This window comes from Oryctolagus cuniculus, chromosome 8 (genome assembly GCF_964237555.1).
Source record: "Oryctolagus cuniculus chromosome 8, mOryCun1.1, whole genome shotgun sequence".
NCBI lineage: Eukaryota > Metazoa > Chordata > Mammalia > Lagomorpha > Leporidae > Oryctolagus > Oryctolagus cuniculus.
This window is the reverse complement of record NC_091439.1, coordinates 139,150,931-139,175,806: the sequence shown is the minus strand read 5'-3', so window position 1 is coordinate 139,175,806 and position 24,876 is coordinate 139,150,931. Positions and strand designations below refer to the sequence as shown.

The 24,876-nt window shown below is 42.8% G+C and overlaps 1 protein-coding gene across 14 annotated transcripts in view; it reads left to right on the top strand.

The window, feature by feature from the left end:
• Window positions 1-24,876, top strand: part of TMEM144 (transmembrane protein 144) — a 60,220-nt gene that overhangs the window by 8,081 nt on the left and 27,263 nt on the right. For 13 of the 14 annotated variants that reach the window (XR_011378563.1, XR_011378565.1, XR_011378562.1 and 10 more), the window contains 7 exons: window positions 346-503; window positions 4,431-4,553; window positions 6,546-6,645; window positions 8,362-8,442; window positions 17,289-17,370; window positions 19,803-19,888; window positions 22,546-22,664. Coding sequence is in view for 6 of the 14 variants with exons in the window: in XM_051831691.2 (XP_051687651.2) it covers window positions 395-503; window positions 4,431-4,553; window positions 6,546-6,645; window positions 8,362-8,442; window positions 17,289-17,370; window positions 19,803-19,888; window positions 22,546-22,664 (700 nt within the window). In the remaining 8 variants the exon portion in view is untranslated. The other variant, XR_011378566.1, reaches the window with a different exon arrangement.

Genomic DNA, 24,876 nt, shown 5'->3' with positions numbered 1-24,876 from the left:
CAATTGAAGTAAACAGAGTCATTATACCAGTCTACCTACATAGGAGAATTTTTTCATAATGTAATAAAAATTGGATCCAAATTTGGAAGAAGTTTTGATTTCAAGATCTGGAAACATTTTTTAAATTTTGTATTAGTAATAAAAATGAAATGGTCTGTTGGTATTATAAATGAAAGCAATGAACATATAGTATAAACATACTGTATAATTGTATAATGTCTTAGCTATCTGTGAAAAGGACTCATAGCATACTTTTGAAAAACTGAATAGATATCATGTCTTAATCATAACTTGTTCACAGATTCAGGACTTCTGATGGCTTCAGTTTTATTTCTTTTATTTCAGAAACTCTTGGAAAACGCACCAAGTCTCACACTCAGGCGCTCCTGGAACCATGAGCAGCAATGGAACGGACCCAGCCATCGGATACATCTGCTCCTCCATAGCTATCCTTTTGTTTGGCTCAAACTTTGTGCCACTGAAAAAATGTGACACTGGGGATGGTAATTCACATTTCCATTGTCGTCAGCCTTTCATTGTTTTTAAATGTGAAGTTCTTCTTCCTCGGTATTTTAAAAATGATATCTACACAAATGAATTTTGTTGGCATGGGCATTTGGCCGAGTGATTAAGATGCACGCTGTTCTGTCAGAATGCCTGGGTTTAAGTTCCAGCTCTGTCGCTCCCCCTCTTCATGGAGGAACGACACTAGACCCTGCCTAGGCTTCCTATCCGAGTCACGGCACCATTATGTCGCTCCCCGTCTTCGTGGAGGAACGACACAGGACCCTGCGCTGTTCTTTTGTCTGCTCGGCCCTCCCCGGGTTTGCTGCTGGTTCTTCCCGGGTTGGCTACCGACCCTTCCACCTCCGTGGAAGGGCGGTTCCCCCTGCCACCTTCCCCACTTCCGTTGGGGAGCGGCACACCGCCGGACGGCTCTCTCGGGGGCTGCACAGGTGTTCCCCTTAGATGTTCCCCTTAGATGTTCCCCTTAGATGTTCCCCTTAGATGTTCCCCTTAGATGTTCCTGGTGAATGCCGTCTCTCTCCTCCTCTATAGTCCTCCTCCACCAATCCCAACTCGGCTGCCCACACGCCGAGTACGCTGCTCTCCTCCAATCAGGAGCAAGTCCTACAGTTTATTGGCTGAACTGGAGGCAGCTGTGTAGAAGCTGTTTCCTCCTCTCCCAGCGCCATATTGTGGGAGAGCAGATGCATAGAATAAGTCTTAATTCCAGTAACTCAGTCCAGTCCGAGTTGCTCCCCACACAGCTCCGCTCCCAGTTCCAGCTTCCTGCAGTGTGCACCCTGGGAGGCATTGGTGATGGCTCAAGTAGTCGGTAGTTGGGCTCGTGTCACTCATGTGGGAGACAGATCTGGATTGGCTCCTCACCTTGGCCCAGTCCTAACTGTTAGGGATATGTGAGGAGTGAACCAGACAATGGTCTCACTGTGTGTGTGTGTGTGTGTGTGTGTGTGTGTATCTCCTTCCATCTCTCAACTACATAACAAAAAATGGACGAATTCTGTTGCGCCTATTGCCTAATGAATAGAGCTTAAGATAAGTCATTTGCCAATGCTCCTGCCAGTTTGAGTGGGTCAGTAAAGGCTTACCACTAACTTGTGTTTCATGGTAAAGCTAGGGTGAGTACTGTCAAGGAAGCTTTGTAGCTATATCTTTTATGTTCATAAGAGGAGGAAATTATAGACAGTTCTAATAATAATACCAGTTTGGAAAACACAGATTTCAAAGACAGTTGATAAATTAGAGGACAATCTGGCCATAGCGTGAATTTTGTGCTTGTTTGTGTGCAACTTTGTCTCTAAAAAACAACTGGAAGAACACAGAAAATTCTGCCCACATGAATGAAGATGGTGATTATACACAAAATGCAGATGTGTACACACACACACACACACCTACCTGCATCTGGTGCCATAGCTCTCCATCCACTAACTTTACAATAATTCACCAGCTGCAAATCTGCTGATTCCTGTTTCCACAAGCGCACTTCCAGTCTTTTTCAGTTTAAAGTGTATATTCATTGTAGAATTCATGCGTTTTACCCATTAACCCATTGACCAGTTACAACTAAACTGTGCTTTTTATAAGATTACCATTTTTCTTGATACATTGCTGATAAAGTTTTTGAGTATTGTTCCCCAACATACTGCCTGTACACTCTGTGGTTTTTATTGCTTGAGGTTGTATAATGCAATGATTTTCAGGAATGCACATAACGTTAATGCAACATCGTGGTGTGAATTTTACAGAAAGAGAAGCAATAACATGTTTACCTACCTGCCTTCCATACTGAAGCCAGGAGAAGGAACTGGAGATATTACAGTGAAATACCACATAACATGTGCTCTTGCCCCCAATGTTTTGTCTCCATGCTACTTAAAGTAAGATGACAAATCTGTTTCCTCCTGAGACAAGACTTTCTATTTTTCTTTGAAATTGGGACAGGAATGAAAACTGCTAACAAAAAACAAGCTATGGAATCCTGTGCAAGTCTTAACCAGCTCTTTTGTTTTCAGTTTCTCATTTCTTTTTTTTTTTTTCTTTTCTTTTCTTTTTTTTTTTTTTTTTTTTTTGACAGGCAGAGTGGACAGAGAGAGACAGAGAGAAAGGTCTTCCTTTTGCCGTTAGTTCACCCTCCAATGGCCGCCATGGCTGGCGCGCTGCGGCCGGCGCACCGCACTGATCCGAAGGCAGGAACCAGGTGCTTCTCCTGGTCTCTCATGGGGTGCAGGGCCCAAGCACTTGGGCCATCCTCCACTGCACTCCCTGGCCACAGCAGAGAGCTGGCCTGGAAGAGGGGCAACCGGGACAGAATCTGGCACCCCGACCAGGACTAGAACCCGGTGTGCTGGCGCCGCTAGGTGGAGAATTAGCCTATTGAGCCGCGGCGCCGGCCTATCATTTCTAAATTGAAGAATTTATAAGATGAACTTCCTGTTCATCTCTGAGATACTGCCCTTTTGTCTTAGAGGTTAGCAGTCAATTTTCGGTCTCACCTCTGTATGGCGATAAATAGAACTAGACAAAAATCTGGCAAAGTTACAGTCAAAAGTAATATGCTCAGTTGTACTTGCCTCAGTGTTTCTTTGACTCTCTAAGATTTCTTTATTATTCCCCAAATCCTCGATGACACGAAGCTGGAGAGATGTACAGATATAACTCTTAGCACCAGCTGATGTTCATGTAACTGGCAAATGGCAACTCGGGGCATAGAAAGCAGAGTAACCCTGATCCAGAGTAACTAGTTCTCATGCCTGTGTTGTCTGGTCATCTTGGGCGTTAACCTTTGTGGGAGCCTGGATGTTTTAATCACTGTTTTAACTGTGCTGTTCTGTTATCAATGCCATTTTTATGATGGACGGCACTGTGATTTATTGTGTTTTTATTTTTATTTTCATTTTATTTGAAAGGCAGAGATGGAGACAGGGATTGGTATCTGCTGGTTCTGTCTCCAGTGCCGTCAGAGTTGGGCCAGGCTGAAGTCAAGAGCCCGGAACCCATCCCAGTCTCCTACATGGGTGACAGCTACGTGAGTACTTGAGCCATCACCTGCTGCTTCTCAGTGTGTTAGCAGGAAGCTGGAATCTGAAACAGATAGCTGGGGCTCACACTGGGCACTCTGATACAGGATGCAGGCACCCCTAGTGGTGACTTAAAAACACCAAACACCTACCCCTGGGTGTGATTTTGAAGTAGAAATACAAGCTTGTTCTTGCCAGTGTTCTCAGTAGAAAATTCTTGATTTGTCTAATAAGTAAGGGGAAAATAATGTTAAACATGGGGCCGGTGCTGTGGTGCAGTGGGTTAAAACCGCAGCCTGCAGCACTGGCATCCTATATGGGCACTAGTTCAAGTTCTGGCTGCTCCATTTCCAATCCAGCTCTCTGCTGTGGCCTGGGGAAGAGGTAGAAGATGGCCCAAGTGCTTGGGCCTCAGCACCCATGTGGGATAACCGAAAAAGCTCCTTGCTTTTGATCGGTGCAGCTGCATTCGTTGCGGCAACTGGGGAGTGAACCAGCGGAAGGAAGACTTTTCTCTCTTTCGCTCCCTCTCACTGTCTTTAACTCTACGTCTTAAATGAATACAATCTTTTCTAAAAAAAGAGAATGTTACGCAGAAACACAGTGTGTATAGATAGACTTCAGAATCAAACAACCTGGGCGTAAATTCCAGTCCTACAAATTTCTAGCTGTTTGGTCAAATTGCCTAATCTCAGATTGATTTTCTTTGTCTCTGAGTTAGGATTAATTATTATGCAGAGGAGTTGTAAGAATGAAATGTGCAAGTGCCTGGCATACAGACATTCAATAAGTTGTGGTCATGCCTTTAATATCTCATTGATAGTCCAAAGTCCAGATTTACTCAAATCAACTTGATCCAAGGGTGCCACCTTCTTTTGTTTCCAGGTATGTTTCTCCAGTGGATCCTTTGTGCTGCCATCTGGTTGGTTGCCTTGGTGGTCAACCTGATACTGCATTGCCCCAAGTTCTGGCCTCTTGCAATGCTCGGGGGCTGCATTTGGGCAACAGGTAATGTGTGATACGACTTACTCTATAATCAATTAATACAGTGATCAGAATAACTCACAGTCGGAAAATAGAACAAATTGTAATTCTGAATAATCTTAGTCATGGATACTAGAAATTAGGTACTTAATTTCTTTCTTTCAGATGCTTACTAAATATTTTTTGGTTCATTTCCTGGTTTGTTTCTCTTATAATTTCTTTCCAAGTTCCTTGTAGAAAATTGTTATCATAAAAATGTTTCAATCTTTTTAAGTGTAACTAGTATTTATGTGCACTGGCCTTTCTCACACATGCTTGTTGGACAAAATTTATTAAATAAAAGTCTCAGTACCATTTTTAGGACTTATCCCTAGTAGTGGGGAAACATAGACACATTGTTATTTCAAAAGTATTGATTCAGAGAAAAGCAAAACAAGTAAAAATTTTTGCCTTATCAGTATCTAAAATATATACCGGAATCTGTGCCCTCTCTCAGCCAGGCAGCACTGTTGGCTTTCAGTTGATACAAACACATGCCATCAATTTTTTCTCTTTGACAAAGAGAATTCCAAGTATCAAAGTGTCTTTGACAAAGAGAATTCCACGCATCCATCCATCCCAGGTGCCCCGAGTGGGGAGTCTACTATGAACGAATCGCAAGTGTGGATGCTGTAGGTAGGCTGCTGGCAGGATTGGAGCGTGGAGGAGAACAAGGAGCCAGTGCTGAGTTAGGGATTTTCTTGTAGGTGATTAGGAGGGTGGAGATATTGATGGTTGTGAAGACACAGGGAAAGAATACAGTAGCCAGGGGAAGTGCTTAATTCAGTTTGAGAACTTATGAATCTAAAGGTCTTGAAGCGGCCACAATAGAAGACATGTGGTTGCAAACTTCTTACTGGAAATTTGGAGCATAACACAGATTCTGTGCAGACTGGCTAAGTGCAAGGATCGCACGCCTCTAGTTCACAGCTGAAATCATGATATTGGGTCATATATTCACAGAGACTATAGCAAGGGGAGGAGCGTGCTCAAGGGAAAGTCTTAAGTGGGCATTTAAATCAGAAGGAGTTATGGAAAGTGGAAAAAATCAGCCAGAGAAAGAGCTGAAAGGGGAAAACAGGCGGAAAATCAGATGAAGACAACTTAAAACCCAAAAGAAGGAACCTTTGAAAAAAAAAAGGCCGTTTGGTAGGCAGAGAGAGAGCGAGAGAAGGAGACAGATGAGAGTTATCCACTTCTTCACTCACTCAATGCACTCAGTAGCCCAGACAGGGCCAGGTCGCAGTGAGGAGCTAGGAATCCCATCCAGGTTTTTCATGTGGGTGATGGGGAACCAGTCACTTGAACCATCACCTGCTGTTTCCCAGGGTGTGCGTTACAGGAAGCTTGCTGGAGTTAGGAGCTAGAGCCAGGTAACAAACCCAGACACTCCAGTGTAGCATGTGGTCATCATAACCACTGGGCAGACCACCTGCTCCCAGAGAAAATTCTTTCAGAGGAGTTTGTGGGTGGGAGGCCAGACTGCTCAGCAGACAAGAACTGTTAAAAAGAAGGTGATGAACTTGGGTTTCGTCCGGCATTGTCTGCAGTAGCTTGAAGCTATGAATGCAAGAATCTGGAAGACAAGTTCGTGAGCATAGACGGGCAAATTCGAGGGCCAGGTTGAGGTCAAAGACTAGAGTCTAAAGGGATAATCACTGCTACTCTGATCATTGACAGCTTCTGCAAGGAGTCACAGACTAGAGACCTATGTCAAAGGTGAAGAACAGCTGTAGAGTTAGGCAAGAAGTGAATTCAACATCTTTCTCTGTAGGATTATTCCCTAAGCCTAGTTCCTTTAATAATCACAAGTCTAATGTCCAAAGAGTGATTATTTTAAAAATGAGGTACTATGATTTACTAAATTTGTCCAAGTCCTATGACCTACGATTGAAGTTAGAATAAACACTAGTTCAACTTATAAATGTATTTGCTGTATTGGAAATAACATATTTCTTCTGTATATTACACCTACAGGGAACATTGCTGTTGTCCCAATTATCAAAACCATTGGTTTAGGCCTTGGAATCTTAATCTGGGGATCATTTAACGCCTTAACTGGCTGGGCAAGCTCAAGGTAACAGCGGTCAAACTGTTTAAACTCAGATTCACTACACCCTTACTCTATGTAAGGCGACAGCTAAGGGCTGGGCTTCCGGAGAGTAATAACATCTTATTCTTAATCTCCTAGGGATGACAGCTGGTAAAATACACACATCAAATATGCCACCTGTAATTATCACTCGTTCTAAATTCTTCATAAGTAGTCTAGATATTTGCCTGAAGTCTATAGCTAGGAAACAGAAGTGGGGGGAACAAGAAAGTACTGATGTTTATTTCCGCTTTCCACCGTGTGAGAGTTGATGGGCGTATCTGATGTACACTCTCACTTCATTTTCACAAATGCGTGAGGTAAACATTACCTCCTAGAAGAGCTGATACACATACACATAGGGACTGAGTCATCTGCTGAAAGCTGCAAAACTAGTGAGCCAGGATCCAAGCCTGGGCTACCAGTTCCAAGGCACACATTTGCTCTAGCTAAAGATCACAGCCATGTTTGTAAAGTTTTCCTGAAACATGCCTATGCGAGTTTCATATACTGCTATGTTCATACACTGCTTGATTCCACTCTGGTCAACCATGGACCCCATGTGTGGCAATAGTCACGTAAGATTATATCACTTAGTGATGTCTTGCTGTCTTAGATTGCATAAGTATATTCAACAGTGTTCCCACAATGACCACATTACTTAAGTATGCGTTTCTCAGGATGTACCCTGTCATTGGTGATGCGTGACTGTGTTGTTGCTGAATGCTTTAACACTGTAATGGCAGGATTGAGCAGTTGCAAGAGATTATCTGCCCCCAAAACCTAGTATATTTTCTCTCTGGCTTTTTAAGAAAACTTTGCCAACCCCAGCTCTCCAGCTGTGCTGAATAGTAGGGTAGGTAGAAGCCTCATATGACCAACATATTTAAACCTAAATTAGTGAAAATTTGGTGACATAAAATTCTGTTTCCCGTAGTGTTAGCCATGTCTCAAGTGCTCGTAGCCACATGTGGCAGGCTACACTGTTCTGTGCAGCTACAGACTAGTTCTGTTATCACAGAACGTTCTGTTGGATTCCGTCAGCATTCAGGTTGACGCTGAAGTCGAGTTTGGGTAAAGTAGAATGGAGTGTGTCATTCTCACCTTACTTCACAGCTCTCCTTCCACTCAGAATATTATCACCACTTCTGTGTAACAAAACAGGTGGACTCATTACCCTCTAATACAGTCTTTCCTGCCCTTGACTCATGCCCCAACCTGCTTTGTATAAATGCTAGTTTTCTTTTTGTTCTTGCTCCCTTTTCTCTTGCCTTGGATGGTACAATGTGATTCTTGGTGGCTATCATGGCAATAACCAGCAAAGAAAAGAGTTTAAAGTGACTTCTAAGAATAGGGATTGTTGAACAAGACAGCATTTAGAACTATTTCAATACTGTATGAAATGCAGCCAGTTCATTAGCAGTCAGCTAACCATTTGAACTACCTCTTCCTCCTTCTTCATTAGTCTTAATAAGAAAGGGAGATTCACAAGTACATTTGCATGTATTAACATACTTAATCTTCATAACAAACCTATAAGGTAGGTCCAAGCATTAACTCCATTTTAACCATGGGAAATCGAGGCACAGAGAAGGTAAAAACCAAGCTCACAGTCAGAGAACTAGAATTTGAAACCCGGAATTTGGCCCACACTTCGTGCATGGCAACAGTATCCAATTTGATGTGACTTTGGTGTTTCAGGTTTGGCTGGTTTGGAATGGATGCAGAAGAAGTACCCAAACCACTGCTGAATTACACTGGAGCTGGGCTATCAGTAGTAAGGTATGCAGCGCTTTCTGGTGGCTTAGCTCTTCCTCCACACATTTAGAGCACTCGTTAAAGATCGGGTGGGTCTCCTCTGCCTGATTTATCCTCAGATTCTTCATTCACAGATGATCCCATATCTGCAGTCAGCAGCCCCAGCTTTGGATCTCAGAAGCTCTGAGAAATTGGGAAAATCTTTTAACTGCTTTGAAGCTCGGTTTGAAATCAGATTAGACCCCCTAAAATTTACACTGAAATGTGGCCCCTTGAAGTTCCCTAGAAATGCTATCTGGGGTGCCACATGTGCTACCGGAATTTGGGGTGCCATATGATTTCACCATGGGCTTACTACTAAATCCCCAATATTAATAACTCCGAGAAGGGGTCTTGCCTAATATTTAGATAAGAATTCTAAATACCGGCACAGATAAACGCGGCAGCATGGTACGTTTTAAGCTTTTATTTGTGAGAAAGATGCATAGGAGACTGAGAACTTTATATAAGACAGAGGTAAACAGGGGTCCATACTGAGCACCAGGAACCAGCCATGTGGAGGAGCATCTAGGCCAGGAAGCCTAGGGTGGGTGGCCTGAAGGCCATGCGCCCTGGAGGCTCAGGGCTACAGCAAGCCCGCCTCCTGGCAAGAGGCCAGGGAAAAGAGAAGGGCCGGACACACTGTGTCCCAGGCTTTTAACCCACTTCCAAAGGGGAGTGGTTAATTAATCTGATTGGCCAGTAGGCACCCAGGTGTGGCCAGGTAGGGGGGATGAGGTCACAAAGGGGCATGGCAGAAGGTCTCAGGTAGGGTGTGAGGTCACACAGGGGCATGACGAAGGCATGGTCTTCCAGCTCACAAACCTAATCTATTTTAACCTGTATGCCTGCCTACTTCAGGTTTTGTTATCTATACTATGTAGGAAAGCATAACCCATAGTTCATAAATTAGAACCAGAGGGTGCATTTTTGACAACTAAAACGTGCTCCACAAGTATTGTACTGGTTGCCTGATGGCGCTGCATAGTTATTGTTTATCTTTTCTGTTTGTTACAGTGCCCCGCCCCCTTATCCATGAGGGATACCTTCCAAAGCCCTAGGGGATCCCAGAATCTGCACAGTGCTACACCCTGTCACTTAATGTCATTTCCATATTAGCTAAGCACTTGTCACACAATTCAGTTTTAGCTTTTACGGTGGGAGGAAGAGCAGCAAAACTAGTTTGTTTCTGTTTCCTTCTTCACAATTTCACGAATAAAAAAACTGCAGTGTAGATCATAGTAATCTCAGCCTGCAGTTATTTTTCTCTTTAAGTCAAGAAGCTTTGTGTTTCCAATTAAAAGAAATACTTTGCAGTTTCTCTTTGGCATGTCTAAACTGACAGCTTCACTACTCTTATGCTCTGTGACTGAAAAAAAAAAAAAAAGGTTTACTTATTTAGTAAAGCTACAGAGAGAGTAGGAGAGAAAGAGAGAGGGAGAGAGAGATCTTCCTACTGCTGGTTCACTCCCCTAAATGGCCACAATGGCTGGGCCCAGGAGCCAGGAGCTTCTTATGGGTCTCCCACGTAGGTGGCAGGGCCCAAGCACTTAGGCCATCTTCTACTGCTTTTCCCAGGCCATCAGCGGGAAGCTGGATCAGAAGTGGAGCAGTGGGGACTTGAACTGGTACCCTGCAGGTGGCAGCCTAACCCACTTCACCACAGCACTGGCCCCCTTTGTGACTGTTTTTAAGGAAAAATAAGACTCAAACACAAGCACTGTGATACTGCAGCAGCTGCTGGGTGCCTTTGGGTGTAAGGTGTACACAAACATGTGCATACATTACACAAATGGATGATTTGTGTCCAGGCGGCACAGAATGGGATAGCATGGCATGGCATCACATTTCATCATACTCCTTGGAACATTGTGCAATTTAATACTTAAAATTTGCTTATTTCTGGAATTTTCCATTTGATTTTTTCAGACCATGGTTAATCATGGATAACAGTGGGGACACCAGTACTCACCCTGTTAACTGGTTTCCACTTTGTGTCTCCCTGCTTGTTATTGGCCCAACTAGATAAACAGTCTCTCCCCTGCGAAAACTCCTACTTTTCTGAGGTATCTGGTTTTTTTTTGGATCTGTGTGTGTCTAGTTGCATGCACTCTATAAATGGGATGAAAATGACCGAATCTCTATGTGGCAATGTCGTCAATAAAACCTAAAGGGAATTAGGTCACCTTAAATTTAGTCCCTTTTCCTCTCTGAACTCCATTTGTATTCCCTGTCAGTACCACACATAATGAATGGCACTGCCTGCAAAGATTTTCGTACCCTTATATTCAAAGAAAGAACAGTGTGTTTCCCTTCCTCCAGCAAGAATAGCTTTTCCCCGGCCTCATTCTGGAACAGGAGCAGTCTCTTGTCATTGAAATGTTGCCTTAGGGAGTGGTCCCAGGCCTGTAGCCTAAGAAACAGACTACGTAGATTATTCTGAAGTAGTAGATTCAGGACACTTTTGATTAGAGGACTGTCATACAGGATTCTAGCTTTGATTAGCTCGCTCTCTGTGAAGCACTTTCTTTGTACCCAAAAGTTGTGATATGGTATGCCTTAATTTTGGCACATTATCTGGTAATTTGAGGCCTGTTTACCTAGTCGATTAGGCATTGTTTTCCATTTTCTAAAAGAAAGAGTGTACTCTTTACATTGCAAATTAATCTTTTGTTTTCTACCTCTTCTGCCTATTTGTTTTTCATTTTTAAAAGAGTGTACTCTTTACAATACAAATTCATCTTTTGTTTTCTGCCTCTTCTGCCTATTTGACCTTGAGCAGATCCCTTCATTTCCCCAAGCCTTGGTTTCTTCCTCTCTAAAGAAAGGATAGCAGCAAGTTCATCAGCTGTTTTGAGGATTAAATGAAATAAAATATAAGTGCATAGAATAGTGCTAGGCATATCAGTAATGTTGTGAGTATAGTTTCCATTTATAATTATCTTCATGAGTAGGTGTTCCTGTTCAATTAATATTTCCCCTTTGGGCATGCGCTCTCCAGATTTGTGCTACGCTGTTCAGTCTTCTTGAGGAATCTTGGAGTCCAGTTTGAAGCTTGGTGTTATGGAAGTATAATGCTCCCTTCCTGTCACATGCCCAGGCTCCCTTCCATGTTGCTCTTATGGGGAGAGATCCTGCAATCTGTTCATGATTTTAACTCAAACCAGTTTTTTTCTAAAAGATGTTCATTGAATAAACTTGGAGCTTCATGGTCAGCATAAAGAAACTTGGATTATGGTTGTCTTGGTTTAGAATGTTGATTTTCTTTTTATAATTGAAATTGTTGCTTCTATCCTCTGTACACTTCATTAAAGAGTTGGTTAGATTGTATCTAGCCTTATATTTTCCCTGTTTGGCATATAAGACAAGTGCCAGTTGGTGTGTATAAGATAAACCACTCTAGGTATTTCACATAGGGGAAAATTGAACACAGGGAATTAGTTCCAAAAATGTAAGACCCAGGGAAGCAAAAGAAGGCAGGTGGCATCACCCCATTATGCAAGCACCCACACCGTGGCTGCTGTGTCTGGAGAAGGTGCCTCTGCCCTGAGCCATGGCAGCTTCTCCTGTCTTTTCCTCAGCTCTGAGCACTCCCCCCTGGCAGATCCCAGCTGCCAATAGAGCAATTTTTGTCCTCTAGGCTCTGGGTGGGAGTGGAGCTGACGCCAATACTCAGGACACTGTTTGAAACATTGCTTTAATTAAAATCAAAAGAATTCTCTTACGAGGCAGAATTTTTTTTTTTCAATTAAAAAATAGTAATGTGCTTCAGATTATTTTGAAAAATCTGTTTCCATTCTCTTCTCACTGAACTTGATATGCCTGGAGGGATATTTTTCTCCCATGCTTCAGCTATTCTTTCATATTGTAAAGAAACTGAATGTTTTCCCTCTAGCACTAACCTGTTCTCAGGACCACAGTCTCTGAATCTAACCGTGCACCAGGCCACACATCCTGTACAGGTGCCCCAAAGTCCTGCCCTCCAGTCTTTGGGAAGATAATGTGTGGAAGGGGACTGTGTTGCACAGCACTCCACAAACACTGGGTCATTGATTCCTTTCCTTTTTTCCTTTCATTTCCTTTCCTTTTTTAAAAAACTCAATCTTTTTAAAATGAATTTATTTATTTTTGAAGGCGAGAGAATCAGACGAGAGTTCTCTTCTGCTAGTCCACTACCCAGATGCTTCCAAGAGCAAGGGCTGGGTCAGTGCCTCAGGGGTGGAGGGTTTCAATCTGGGTCTCCCACTGGGGTAGCAGGGACTCAACTGCTTGAGCAATCTCATGCTGCCTTCCAGGTGTGCATTAGCAGGAAGCTGAACTGGGAAACAGAGCAGGATTCGAACCCAGGCACTCAAGTATGGGATATGGACATCCCAAGTGGTATCTTAGCCACTAAGCCAAAATGCCTGTCCCAGAATGACTGTTCTTATCCTACCCTTCCCTGCAAACTGATTAAAGGAATTACTCATAGTCACTCAAATAAAAAAACTTCAGTCATTTTTACATTTTCCTCTTTATACTTTACCCTATTTCTAATCCTATAAAATTCTTTCTGATTGTTTCACAAGTTTTTCCTCTCCCTTCCTACCCTGACACCTGCACACAACAGTGAAAACCTCACATCCAATCTCTCTGCTTCTGTTCTTGTCATTTTGCACAATGACTTGCTCCTATTTGTTATAAATCAGGTCATGTCAGTCTTCTTCTTTTTTTTTTTTTTTGAAGATTTCACTAATTTAAAAAGCAGAGTTACAAAGGGATGGGGAGAAACAGAGAGAGAGAGATCTTCCATCAACTGGTTCACTCCTTAAATGGCCACAGTGCCTGGGGGGCTGGGCCAGGCACTAGCTTCTGGTTCTCCCATGTGGGTGCAGGAACCCAAGGACTTGGACCATCTTCCACTGCTTTCCCAGGCACAATAGCAGGGAGCTGGATCAGAAGTGGACTGAACTGGCACCCATATAGGATACGGCTTTGCAGGTGGTGGCTTAACCTGTTATATACCACAATGCCGGCCTCTATGTCAGTCTTCTGTTTAAAACCTTTATGGCTTCTCATTGGGTTCAGAATCAGCTTGTCTCCTTGTGCGGTTGCCCTCCGCAGTGGATACGCCCAGCGCCTCTTCTTGTGTTGTGCGTCTGTTGACCCTGGGTTATTTATCCTACCACCTCCCAGACACTTTGTTCAGCTTCAGATGCCCTCCCTGGCCACTCTTAATTCCAACTTGGATTTTCCATCCCGTGTGATATTTCCTTGATTTCTTTCTTCCAGGTTAAATGAATCGCCGTTGAACTATTACAGTTATTTTGATTTACTACTTTTTTGTTGAGATTCTCAGTCTACTTTATTATCCATACATTATTTTTATTCTCAAACTATGAGTTCCTGAAGGACAAGATCCACTTTCTTCTGTGTGTGCTGTCACCCCACCATCACCAAGAGTTTCCTCCACGTGTTTGATACTGAGTAGATTCACAGTAAATACTGAATTCAGTCATCATGTGAAAACACACACACACTTTACTAATAGTATGGTGAATAAGACTGCAAACCTAGGGAAATTGGAAAGCTCAGAAATCCAGAGACGCATGCCTCGTGTAAAACACTGGTTTTTAAAACTTCCCATGTTTTTGGCAACATTCATTATGGAATCTTTGCTGGTATGCTGCACTGAGCTCTTTTAAGTCTGTAGCCCTAAAAACTTTGTGATTTAGTTGCTCTTATGTCTATACACATAAAATAAATTTCATTAGCTCCTCCCAACTTGCTGCCACCCACCTCTTCATGATGTAATTGGAGTAAGATTCTTACTCTTTTTTTTTTTAAATATTTATTTATTTGAAAGGTAGAGTTGGAGAGAGGGGGAGAGAGAGAGAGAGAGAGAGAGAGAATCTTCATTGTGTTGTTTCACTCCCCAAATGGCCTGAAGGGCTGGAGTTGGACCAGACTAAATCCAGGAACCTGGAGCTCCATCTGGGATTCCCATTTGGATAGTAGGGGCATAGATACTTAGAACATTTTCCACTGCTTTCTCAAATGTGTTAACCGTGAGCTAGATCAGACATGGAGCAGACAAGACTCAAACCAGCACTCTATGGGACGCTGGCATCATAGGCAGTGGCTTAACCACTGAGCCACAGTGCTGGCCCCTAGGGTTATTTGTGACTTCCCTGCTCCTCTGACTAGCGTTAGCCACCCAAGCTCAACACCCTTGTGTAGTCTTGATTTCTTTCCCCGGCTCAGGTCCTCCTCTCCCTCCATTTAGAACTTAAAACTCTTTACTGTCATGTTTTGAAATTTTACCATGTGCCAAAGAGTACCCTGTGCATTGTCACTTCGCTTTCATGACAGCTTTTTGATGAGGGAGTAGCTCCATTTTCTAGGTAAAAATGTTGATGCGTAGGAAGATAAAGTGAATGTTTGGAGAATCAGCTTTATCCATAGCCTTCAAATCCCTCTAACGTGTCAGTCCATATTGTTTGCTTCAGAAGTTTATACAAAGTAGGCCGTTCTCACAGGATTTTGAGGGAAAGTACAGTTGCATTGCCTATCATTAACCTCAAAAATAACGTGTGCAAGTGTGCACGCATGTATTTAATTCATTTATATGTATTCCCACATGTGCAAATCTGAGGTTTTATGCATTCATTTTTACCTGAGTGGTTAATAACTACTTTGAAGACCCTGAGAAGCTAGGAAATGTGGTTCCTATCTTCTAGTCAATTAGGAAATCTTTTTTGACAGACAGTTAGTGAGAGAGAGAGAGAGAAAGGTCTTCCTTTTCCGTTGGTTCACCCCCCAAATGGCCACTACGGCCAATGTGCTACACTGATCCAAAGCCAGGAGCCAGGTGCTTCTCCTGGTCTCCCATGGGGTGCAGGGCCCAAGCACTTGGGCCATCCTCCACTGCACTCCCGGGCCACAGCAGAGAGCTGGCCTGGAAGAGGAGCAACTGGGACAGAATCCAGCGCCCCAACCGGTACTAGAACCCGGAGTGCCAGCGCTGCAGGCGGAGGATTAGCCTAGTGAGCCACGGTACTGGCCAGAAAATCTTTGGAGAAAAAGAGATGACATAGAGTTGTGACAAATGGTCAGAACTGTGTGGTAATTGTTCTCAGTGCTGTGGGAATTTGGAAAAGAGGAAGACTGGGTGAGACTGGTCTGGGGGAATTCTCTGCACTTTTAGCACTGCAGCTTTTCCTTGGCTTGGACGTGAAGAGGAGCCTGTAGTGTGTGATGGGTCCTAGACTCTAGTGTGAAGGAAACAAGCAAGACCAAGTGCTTGTGAAAACTGGCAGGCCTAGGAGAGTAGAGAGCTTGGAGCAGAGAGTGGTCAGGGGTAGAAGTTTATGTGGAGAATTACGTTGGGATAGATTGGATGGAACAGAAAGCAGATAGCTATAGAAGTCAAAGTGGAAGACAATGCAGAATCCTTCACATGTTAAAGACGAAAGAAACTGAACTAAGAAGCTAACTAGGAAATTAATAGTTTTTAAACAAAAACTGGGGTACAGTATATAGTACTCTGCATGTACTCATTTACTCTTTTTTAATCTATATACACCTTAAAGCATATTTTAACTTCAAAGCTTTAAATTGGATTTAACGGTATTTTTAAAAATGTCCAGAGCATACCAAACTTGTTCAAGTTTTCAAATTTACTATTTTAACACATTTTGCATGGTTCAAAAGTCAATAATAAATGGGGCATTAGTTGCGAAGATACTGGACATGGATAGAAAGTACATTGTGAGAAAGTTGTTAAAAAGAAAAACATTATTAGGCTTAGGTGTGTGCTTTAATCTCTTAAGATATATCCTCATTGGGGTGAGCATTCTGCACAGAGGTTTAGATGCCACCTGGGATGGGACACCCACATCCATTATCAGAATATTCCAGTCCCAGTTCCACTCCCAATTCAGCTTCATGCTAATGATTACCCTGGCAGGTAGCAGGTGATGGCTCAAGTCATGGGGTCTCTTCTCTCCCTCTTGGAGTTCTTGCAATATCAGTGAATAGAGATCATCCCCATTTTTTTTTTTACAGCTGCTTGATGTCCCATGCTTGACCATATAGGTCGCCTTAACTTAGAAATGGTGTACCTGTGTTGGTGGGCCTGTAGTTGGCTTGGGAGGGTCAGAAATGGACTCACCTTTAATGTCTATAGCTAGCCCCACATCTCTGGGACAAGTGCACAGCTCTGCACTCCCATCAGCTGTATGTCAGAGTGCCCTTAGAGTTAGTCCAATTAAGAATAACAGGTGACGGCCGGCACTGCGGCTCACTAGGCTAATCCTCCGCCTTGCAGCACCGGCACACGGGGTTCTAGTCCCGGTCGGGGCGCCGGATTCTGTCCCGGTTGCCCCTCTTCCAGGCCAGCTCTCTGCTGTGGCCAGGGAGGGCAGTGGAGGATGGCCCAAGTGCTTGGGCCCTGCACCCCATGGGAGACCAGGAAAAGCCCCTGGCTTCTGCCATCGGATCAGCGCGGTGCGCTGGCCGCGGCGGCCATTGGAGGGTGAACCAACGGCAAAGGAAGACCTTTCTCTCTGTCTCTCTCTCACTGTCCACTCTTGCCTGTCAAAAAAAAAAAAAAGGAAAAGAAAAGAAAGAAAGAAAAAGATGAATACGTATGTGGCAATGAAGCAAGATGAGAGAAATGGAGGACAATTGCAGTTCTGAAGAAATGGCAGGGCCACTGCAGGTGCAGTTTGGAAACCATCATCCAATCATTAGGACTTGATTTTTTAAGTTGTGTTTTCTCTTAAACATTAGGCAGCTTGATATGAACCAACGCTAGGATAAATATCACTGAAATTTTATTTTCCTTACAGTGCTTTCATATTTTTGTTCATCAAAAGTGAAATACCGAATAACACGTGTTCCGTGGATACCACACCACTAATAGCAGAGCATGTGAGTATAGTACAAGAGACAATTTTACTTGATGCATAACATTAGGGTTTGAAACATAGGTGAGAAGACAGTGTTTTCTTGTCACTTGTGGCCTTGTGAAATATCTTAGCATATTTATTATGTCTAGATCTGTGTGGCCCTCAGTATTTCCACAGTGGAACTGTTCAGCATGCCCAGAGGTTTGTTTATTTTTATTGAGTATATTTAGGTATACAGCTCCATGTTTTGGAATGATGTAAGGATTTCTGCAGAAGGGGATTGTGCAAGTAAGTTTAGAAGGAAGGAGGAAGGAGGTGTTCAGGTAGGCTGGAGGAAGGAACAGACCAGGAAGCCAATGAAAGAGTGAGTGAAGTCAGGTGAGGGTACAGTTGAGTTTTGTTTTCTTCCTGTTTCTCTTTTCTGCCATATCCTGATCAGCTCAGAGGTGAAGAAAGGCCACTGTTTTGATCTTGAGGAGTCTAAATTTTTCGGGAATAGCTAAGATGAACTAACTAGGGACATGGGTGTCAGCAAGACATGAACAGAAGTGATTCCAGGGCAAACCCCAGGCCATGAATGCAGACTCTGGTCCTTCCTGCCACCAGTGACCTTCTGCCTGCCTTGGGCCTGGTGCTGTCTGGCTGCTCTCTGAATCATGCCCACCCCCCGCCCAGTCCCACTGAGGGACTGCCTCCTGGCACGGTGCTGCCTCTACTCCTTACGTCAAGGTTAGCATTTCTTTCTCTTTTCCTTCTTCTTCTATCAAAACTTTCACCTAGGATGACTGAAACTTGAAATTGACATGAAAATTGAATGAGAAGTGGGCGTTTGGACAGAAGTTAAGACACTGCTTTAGACGCCCACATCCCATATGTGAGTGCCCAGGTCGAGAGTTCCAACTCAGCTTCTAATCCCAGCTTCTTGCTAATGTGCACCCTGGGAGACAGCAAGGTGATGGCCTAAGTGCTTGGGTCCCTGCCACGCATTTGGAAGACCTGGATTGAGTTGCAGGCTCCTGGTTCTGTGCTGACCCAGCCCTAGCTATTGTAGGCATTTGGAGAGTGAACCAGCAGGAGGAAGATCTCTCTGGCTGTTTCTCTCCCTCTCTCTCTCCCTTCTTCCCTCTCTCTCTCCATCTCTCTCTCTCTCGTGTGTGTGTGTGTGTGTGTGTGTGCGCGCACGTGCACACATGTACCTTTAGAATAAAATGAAAATAATTAAAAATAATTTTAAACATTGAATAATTTGATTAAATGTAAGAGAGAAAAGTGTTTTAATCCATAGATAGCTCTCATCTGGGAAATCATTCAAGGAGAATGGAGGAGTTGGGAGTGGGAGAAGTTCCTAGTGTCCTTTGCCTACTTTGGAGATCAGATACCTTGTGACCAACCTCCATTCAAACAAAGGGAGAAATATAAATACAAGTGCATATAATACATGCAGTGGGGTAACTGCCTTGGATTGTCTAGGCAGGGTGGAAGGATATAAGCTAAGTTTAAAGATACAGAAACAGCATGATAGGTTAGTATGCAACCATCAACCGTGAGCTTCTTACCATGAAATAAAACATTGCCAAAGTAAAGCTTGACTTAGCACATAACAGATACTTCATATCTAGCTTCCCATCTGTTAAAAAACAGTAAGAGCATGCTATCGAGACTACTTAATAAGAGGCACAAAAGATTGCCTTCCATGGTAGAAATATAATGAATTTGCTCATGTTTTTCCTGACTCAGAATATTAGCCCCATCTTGAAACATGGCTGGAAATGTTTAAGTCACTATTTAAGGAAAAGAAAAAAGTATAAAAAGGCTCATTGATTTAAAGCATTCCAGTATAGGAGAATCTGGGTGTTTTGTAGTTCTAATTTCTCTACAGATTATTAAAACATGCAAACAAAATACAATTATTAGTAACTTTTGTTAGATTTAATAGGTGTAGCAAAATAGCTAAAAAATAAATTGTGAAGTAGTTAAATAGAACGCTTTCCAACTCCCAAACCATTGTGAATTAAAGAGGAACAGAATCAGAAACGTTTGATTCTGGGGAGAGCAGAATGCAAAGATTAAATAGTTGTATTCTAAAGATTTATTTATCTATTCAGTTATTTTAAAGAGATCTTCCATCTGCTGATTTACTCCTCCAAATGCCTGCAATGGCTGGGATTGTGCCAGGCTGAAACCAGGAGCTAGAAATAGCATCTGGGTCTCCCATGTGGGTGGCAAGAACTCAAGCACTTGAGCCATCATCCCCTGCTTCTCAGGTGCATTAGCAATGAGCTGGATCGGAAGCTGAGTTTGCAGGCATCCCAGGCAGCCTTTTAACTCTCTGTGCCCCAACGTGTTTGTATTTTAGAGGATGTTTACAAGAGGAGACAGATACTTTGGGAATCTTTTTGTCACCAGTGTGATTAACTGAATGTTCTTTTCGGTTTGTGTGACTGTTCCTAACAGGTGATCAACACAGCTCAAGATTCCTGTCCCAGTGATTCCAGTGACTCCTGGGTGGATAAGCTGTCTACAGTTCACCGCCGCCTAGTGTAAGGAGCAGTTACTTCTCTCTGTTATTGTTTCATATCTGATGAAGGCAGGGGTTACTGGAGTGAAGTGATGGCCATCTGAGTTCAAAAATGGTAATTCAAGCTTTGATTTCTAGCCCCATGGAGTCAAGTTGCTCTTTCCCCTACTAAGTTTTTGGTACAAAGGTCCCTGAGCCACTTCAAGGAAAGCTAAGTCAGGGTGGCCTGGCCTCTAACCAATAACAGATGACAGAAGCAAAATCATTTTGCAGAACTTTTGTGCCCAAAATGAAAGAGATGGTGTAACGACCAAAAAGCTCTTGGTAGTCACAAATTGGTGATGCGTTTCTGCAGTGCTGTACTGCCCAGCTGGCCTGCCCTACTCTGGGGGGTCCTCTGCTCACATGGCAGACAAGTATATAATCCCAAGACATCCGTTGTCAAATACAGTAGAATATTTGGTATCTGTGTGAGTTCTGTCTCATTGTCCATAAGGACTTAACCTATGAGTTGAGTTCGGTTCAATTTTAGTCCTTCTATTTCAGGGTGCTGATTTTGGTTTGTTTGTTTATTTCTTGGACTACAAAAATAATATGAAAATGCACAAAAGTTAGATTTTACATTTGGTGGCTACTTTAACCTTTATGTGCTGACACATTCTTTCGACTCAAGGATATAAAGCATTTCCTTTCTGAGTGTACATACTGTTTTCACAGTGGGCAAGAGGTAGTTCCTGGTGCACTGTAATCAACAAATACTTGAATGAATGAACTACCAAGAAACAAGCTTTGGAAGAAAGCAGTATGTTGCAGGATTTGCACAATAAAATAAATCTTTCCAAAAAATGAATTTTTTCAGACTTTTTTTTCACAAAGCACTTCCTCCATTAGAGGAGTGTTTGTTAATCAGTCAATCTATATAGCATGTATATACTATCTACACACACACACACACACACACACACGTAGGTCTTAAGTTTGGTCTTATGTGTGAGACATTCCAGGACAGCGAAGGCCAGGTTCTCATGATGTAGGAATTCCCAGTGTTGGAAGAACACACTGTCCTGGCAGCCTGTGACTTCTCACAGACTCATATTCCTCAAATGAGACTGATCATGTTAAGATTCCTTACATGAGAAGTAATAAGTTGGCTAAGAATTTTCTTTTAAGCTTAAAAAGGTAGAGTTTTTGCCTAAAATTGTTTCCTGTTTCATATTACTGTCCTTTGTGTGAAGTCTAAGTGATTGTTCTAAAATATCAGTCACCCCGCCAAGCCACCCCACAATGTCACTGGAAGTGCTTGCTTCAAGCATATATGGGCTAAGTCTGGGGAATCAGCAAGACCCCAGTACTTAGAATAGAACATTTCCTTCTGATAAAAAAGGAAATTTTCATCTGAGGTATGCAGATTATTTGATTAATCACCACTTTGTCTTCAGCAGGCCATAGTCAGCTAAGATATGGGCAGGCTGTGGATGTCTATAGTCTGGAACAAAAGTGAATTTAACACTTAGTCTATCCTAGTTCTGTTCTAGGTGCTTTTGTTTGTTTGTTTGTTGTTGTTTTTTTTTTTTTTTTTTTTTTTTTTTTTTTTTTTTTACAGGCAGAGTGGACAGTGAGAGAGAGAGACAGAGAGAAAGGTCTTCTTTTTGCCGTTGGTTCACCCTCCAATGGCTGCCGCGGCCGGCGCGCTGCAGCCTGCGCACCGCGCTAATCCGATGGCAGGAGCCAGGTGCTTCTCCTGGTCTCCCATGGGGTGCAGGGCCCAAGCATTTGGGCCATCCTCCACTGCACTCCCTGGCCACAGCAGAGAGCTGGCCTGGAAGAGGGGCAACCGGGGCAGAATCCGGCGCCCTGACCGGGACTAGAACCCGGTGTGCCAGCGCCGCAAGGTGGAGGATTAGCCTACTGAGCCGCGGCGCCGGCCTTCTAGGTGCTTTTAAAAAATGCATAGAGCATGGTATCACTTTGCAAAATAGTTCATGTAATGAGATCGCTGGGTATATTGTAGAATATATAATATAAAGGTAGCAAAATTCTTACTAGTGTAATGACAGTTTTTTAGAGATTTATTTTTTATTTATTTGAAATGCAAAGTTAACACAGAGAGAAGGAGAGGCAGAGAGAGAGAGAGAAAGAAGTGTCTTCCATCTGGTGGGTTACTCCCCAGTGGGCTGTAACAGCAGAGCTGCACCAATCCAAAGCCAGGAGCTTCTTCCCAGTCTCCCATGTGGGTGCAGGGGCCCAAGGACTTGGGCCATCTTCCACTGCTTTCCCAGGCCATACCAGAGACCTGGATCGGAAGTGGAGCAGCCAGGTCTTGAACCTGCACGCCCCATGGGATGCCGGCATTTCAGGCCAGGGCCTTAACCCGCTGCGCCACTGCCAGCCCCACGTGTAATGACAACTTACAAAGATACTCCATTATCACATCTGTAAATCCTGTCCTTCCAAAATTAGACAGTGGAACTGATGCAGCCCTTCTAATCGGGATGCCATTGTGTCATTACAGGTATTTCTTTGACTTCTGTCAGTTGCAGAGCTTGAGATAAATGGGTGGTTTCTGCTTACTGCTTGTGATTTGCATTTTGAACCTTGCGTTAGTTGTGAGTCCATTTGTGAATTAGCCAGAAATACTGCCTTGAGCCAATACTCATAATGATTTCATTATCTCTCAAGAGGTTGCAGTCTGGCCGTGATATCTGGAGTACTCTATGGGTCTACATTTGTGCCAATCATTTATATCAAGGACCACAGCAAAAGAAATGATAGCACGTATGCAGGGGCAAGCCAGTATGGTAAGGGCAAATAATCATTTTACTTTGCAAACAATCTCGTTGTTACCATTTTCATAGAAATGTATAAGAATTATGATGATAGTAAATATTGGTATGTAGATTTCATCTTACTTTTTCATTGTGAGCAGTGAAATGGAAAGGCATTGAAAACTAAAATTAATAAAGGACTGTTGGAGTGTTTTCTGGAGATTTTTAACATGCACTTATAATGACTTTAGTCAGGATTCATTTCAGCCATGTGGTCGGAGTGCATGGTTTCTTACTTTCCAATAAGATTTGGAGACTATTTTGCATTTAGATAATCTCTGAGCTAATATGTATTCTACTCTTTTAGAATAGGTTAAGGTGCCTAGCATAAAACTAACTTCAAGTAAAGGTCAAAGTCTAGCCTTACTAAGATCAAAGTAGAACCCTGTTTAGCCAGAGAATATTATTTTTCAAGCACAGCACAGTGCATTGGAAAGCCCAACGTAATGCTTCCTGATAGCATCTTAGATTCCAGTGACAGAAGTAATCCCTCAGCAGTAAACTCATCACTGGGCGCAGTGCCTTGTCCAGGCTCCCAGGGAGTTGAAAGAAGGGCTGCTCTGAGGGTTCTCGAGCTGTGTAGAAACACGGCTGACACGCATGAAATGGCAGGAGAATGAGTTCACGGATGAGGCAGAGTTCAGAGTCTGAAGGGCGAAAGTCATAAGGGGAAAATTGATGAAGAAATTGAGATTTGAAATTGGCTTAAAGAGAGGGGTAGACTTTGAGTAGATGCCACGGTTCCCTTCATCATTTTTATATCTAGCCCCGTGCACAGTACTTATGTCTTTTATTCACATCTTTCTTTTGGTTTTATACAAATAATTTTATTAGTTTTTATTGACTAATAGAGAATAGATGTCATAGATGTAATTCCAAGAATACAACAATACTTCCCTCCCTCTCTCCTCCTTCCTTTCTTTCCTTTTTGTGTTCTACATGTTTGCAATAACAGACTTTCAACTTTACAATCACAGGCTCAAATACTTTTTGCATATTTAGCCTTTTCATTTTTAAAATATTATAACTAACAAAAAGATGATTACATGAGAGAAATTAAAATAGAAGGGAAAACAAGAGTGAAGAAATAAATAGTAACCATGAGTGAATCTAAAAACTTATACACTTTCTAAAAATGAGTCATAAATTTGGTTCTCAGATATCTTACAGCCAAAAAGGGTATCAAACGAGTCCCACAATCCAGTGAATACAAGAGAACAACAACTGATTGTTCAGGAGTAAAGTTGTTCTTGGTACTGGGGCATAATAAACAGTATCTTCAACAATCTCATTGCATAGATAGAACAATGAGTTCTTGGAGTTCTTTTTTATGGCACCGCTGAATGTACTCATTTATTCTAGTTTATTCAAAAATAGTTTTAGGAAGAAATTTTAGGAAGGAAATTATTTTTATTTCATTTATTTAACAAATACATATATAGTATGTGTCCTTTTCTTTTCTTTTTTTTTTTTTGACAGGCAGAGTGGACAGTGAGAGAGAGAGACAGAGAGAAAGGTCTTCCTTTGCCGTTGGTTCACCCTCCAATGGCCACCTGGCTGGCGCACTGCGCTGATCCGATGGCAGGAGCCAGGAGCCAAGTGCTTTTCCTGGTCTCCCATGGGGTGCAGGGCCCAAGCATTTGGGCCATCCTCCACTGCACTCCCTGGCCACAGCAGAGAGCTGGCCTGGAAGAGGGGCAACCGGGACAGAATCCGGCGCCCCAACCGGGACTAGAACCCGGTGTGCCGGCGCCGCTAGGCGGAGGATTAGCCTAGTGAGCCGCGGCGCCAGCCATATGTGTCCTTTTCTAAGCACTTTACAAATACTGACTCAGTTAACCATCGTAGTAACTGATACCATTATTTTTCTCTTTTACAACTGAAAAAGTTAATAGAGGGAGATTTTAGGTAATTTGCCTGCATCCCAAATTCAGTGAGTCATGTAAGGAAGCATCACACCAGGCAGCTGTGGGGGAGGGTGGTTTAATTACCATGCTATTCTCCTTTCTTGTGGTCCATATCTAGATGTATTGTTCTTAGGGGGCGATACAAAAGTAAAATTGAAGAGTCAGAGAATAAACAAAAACTCTTTGTGCTTTAGTTTGCCTCCCTAAGCACAGGCATTCTTCTTGGTCAAAATCTTGGATGGCAGAAACATTGAGTGCAATGTAGCTTCCCAGCCAAG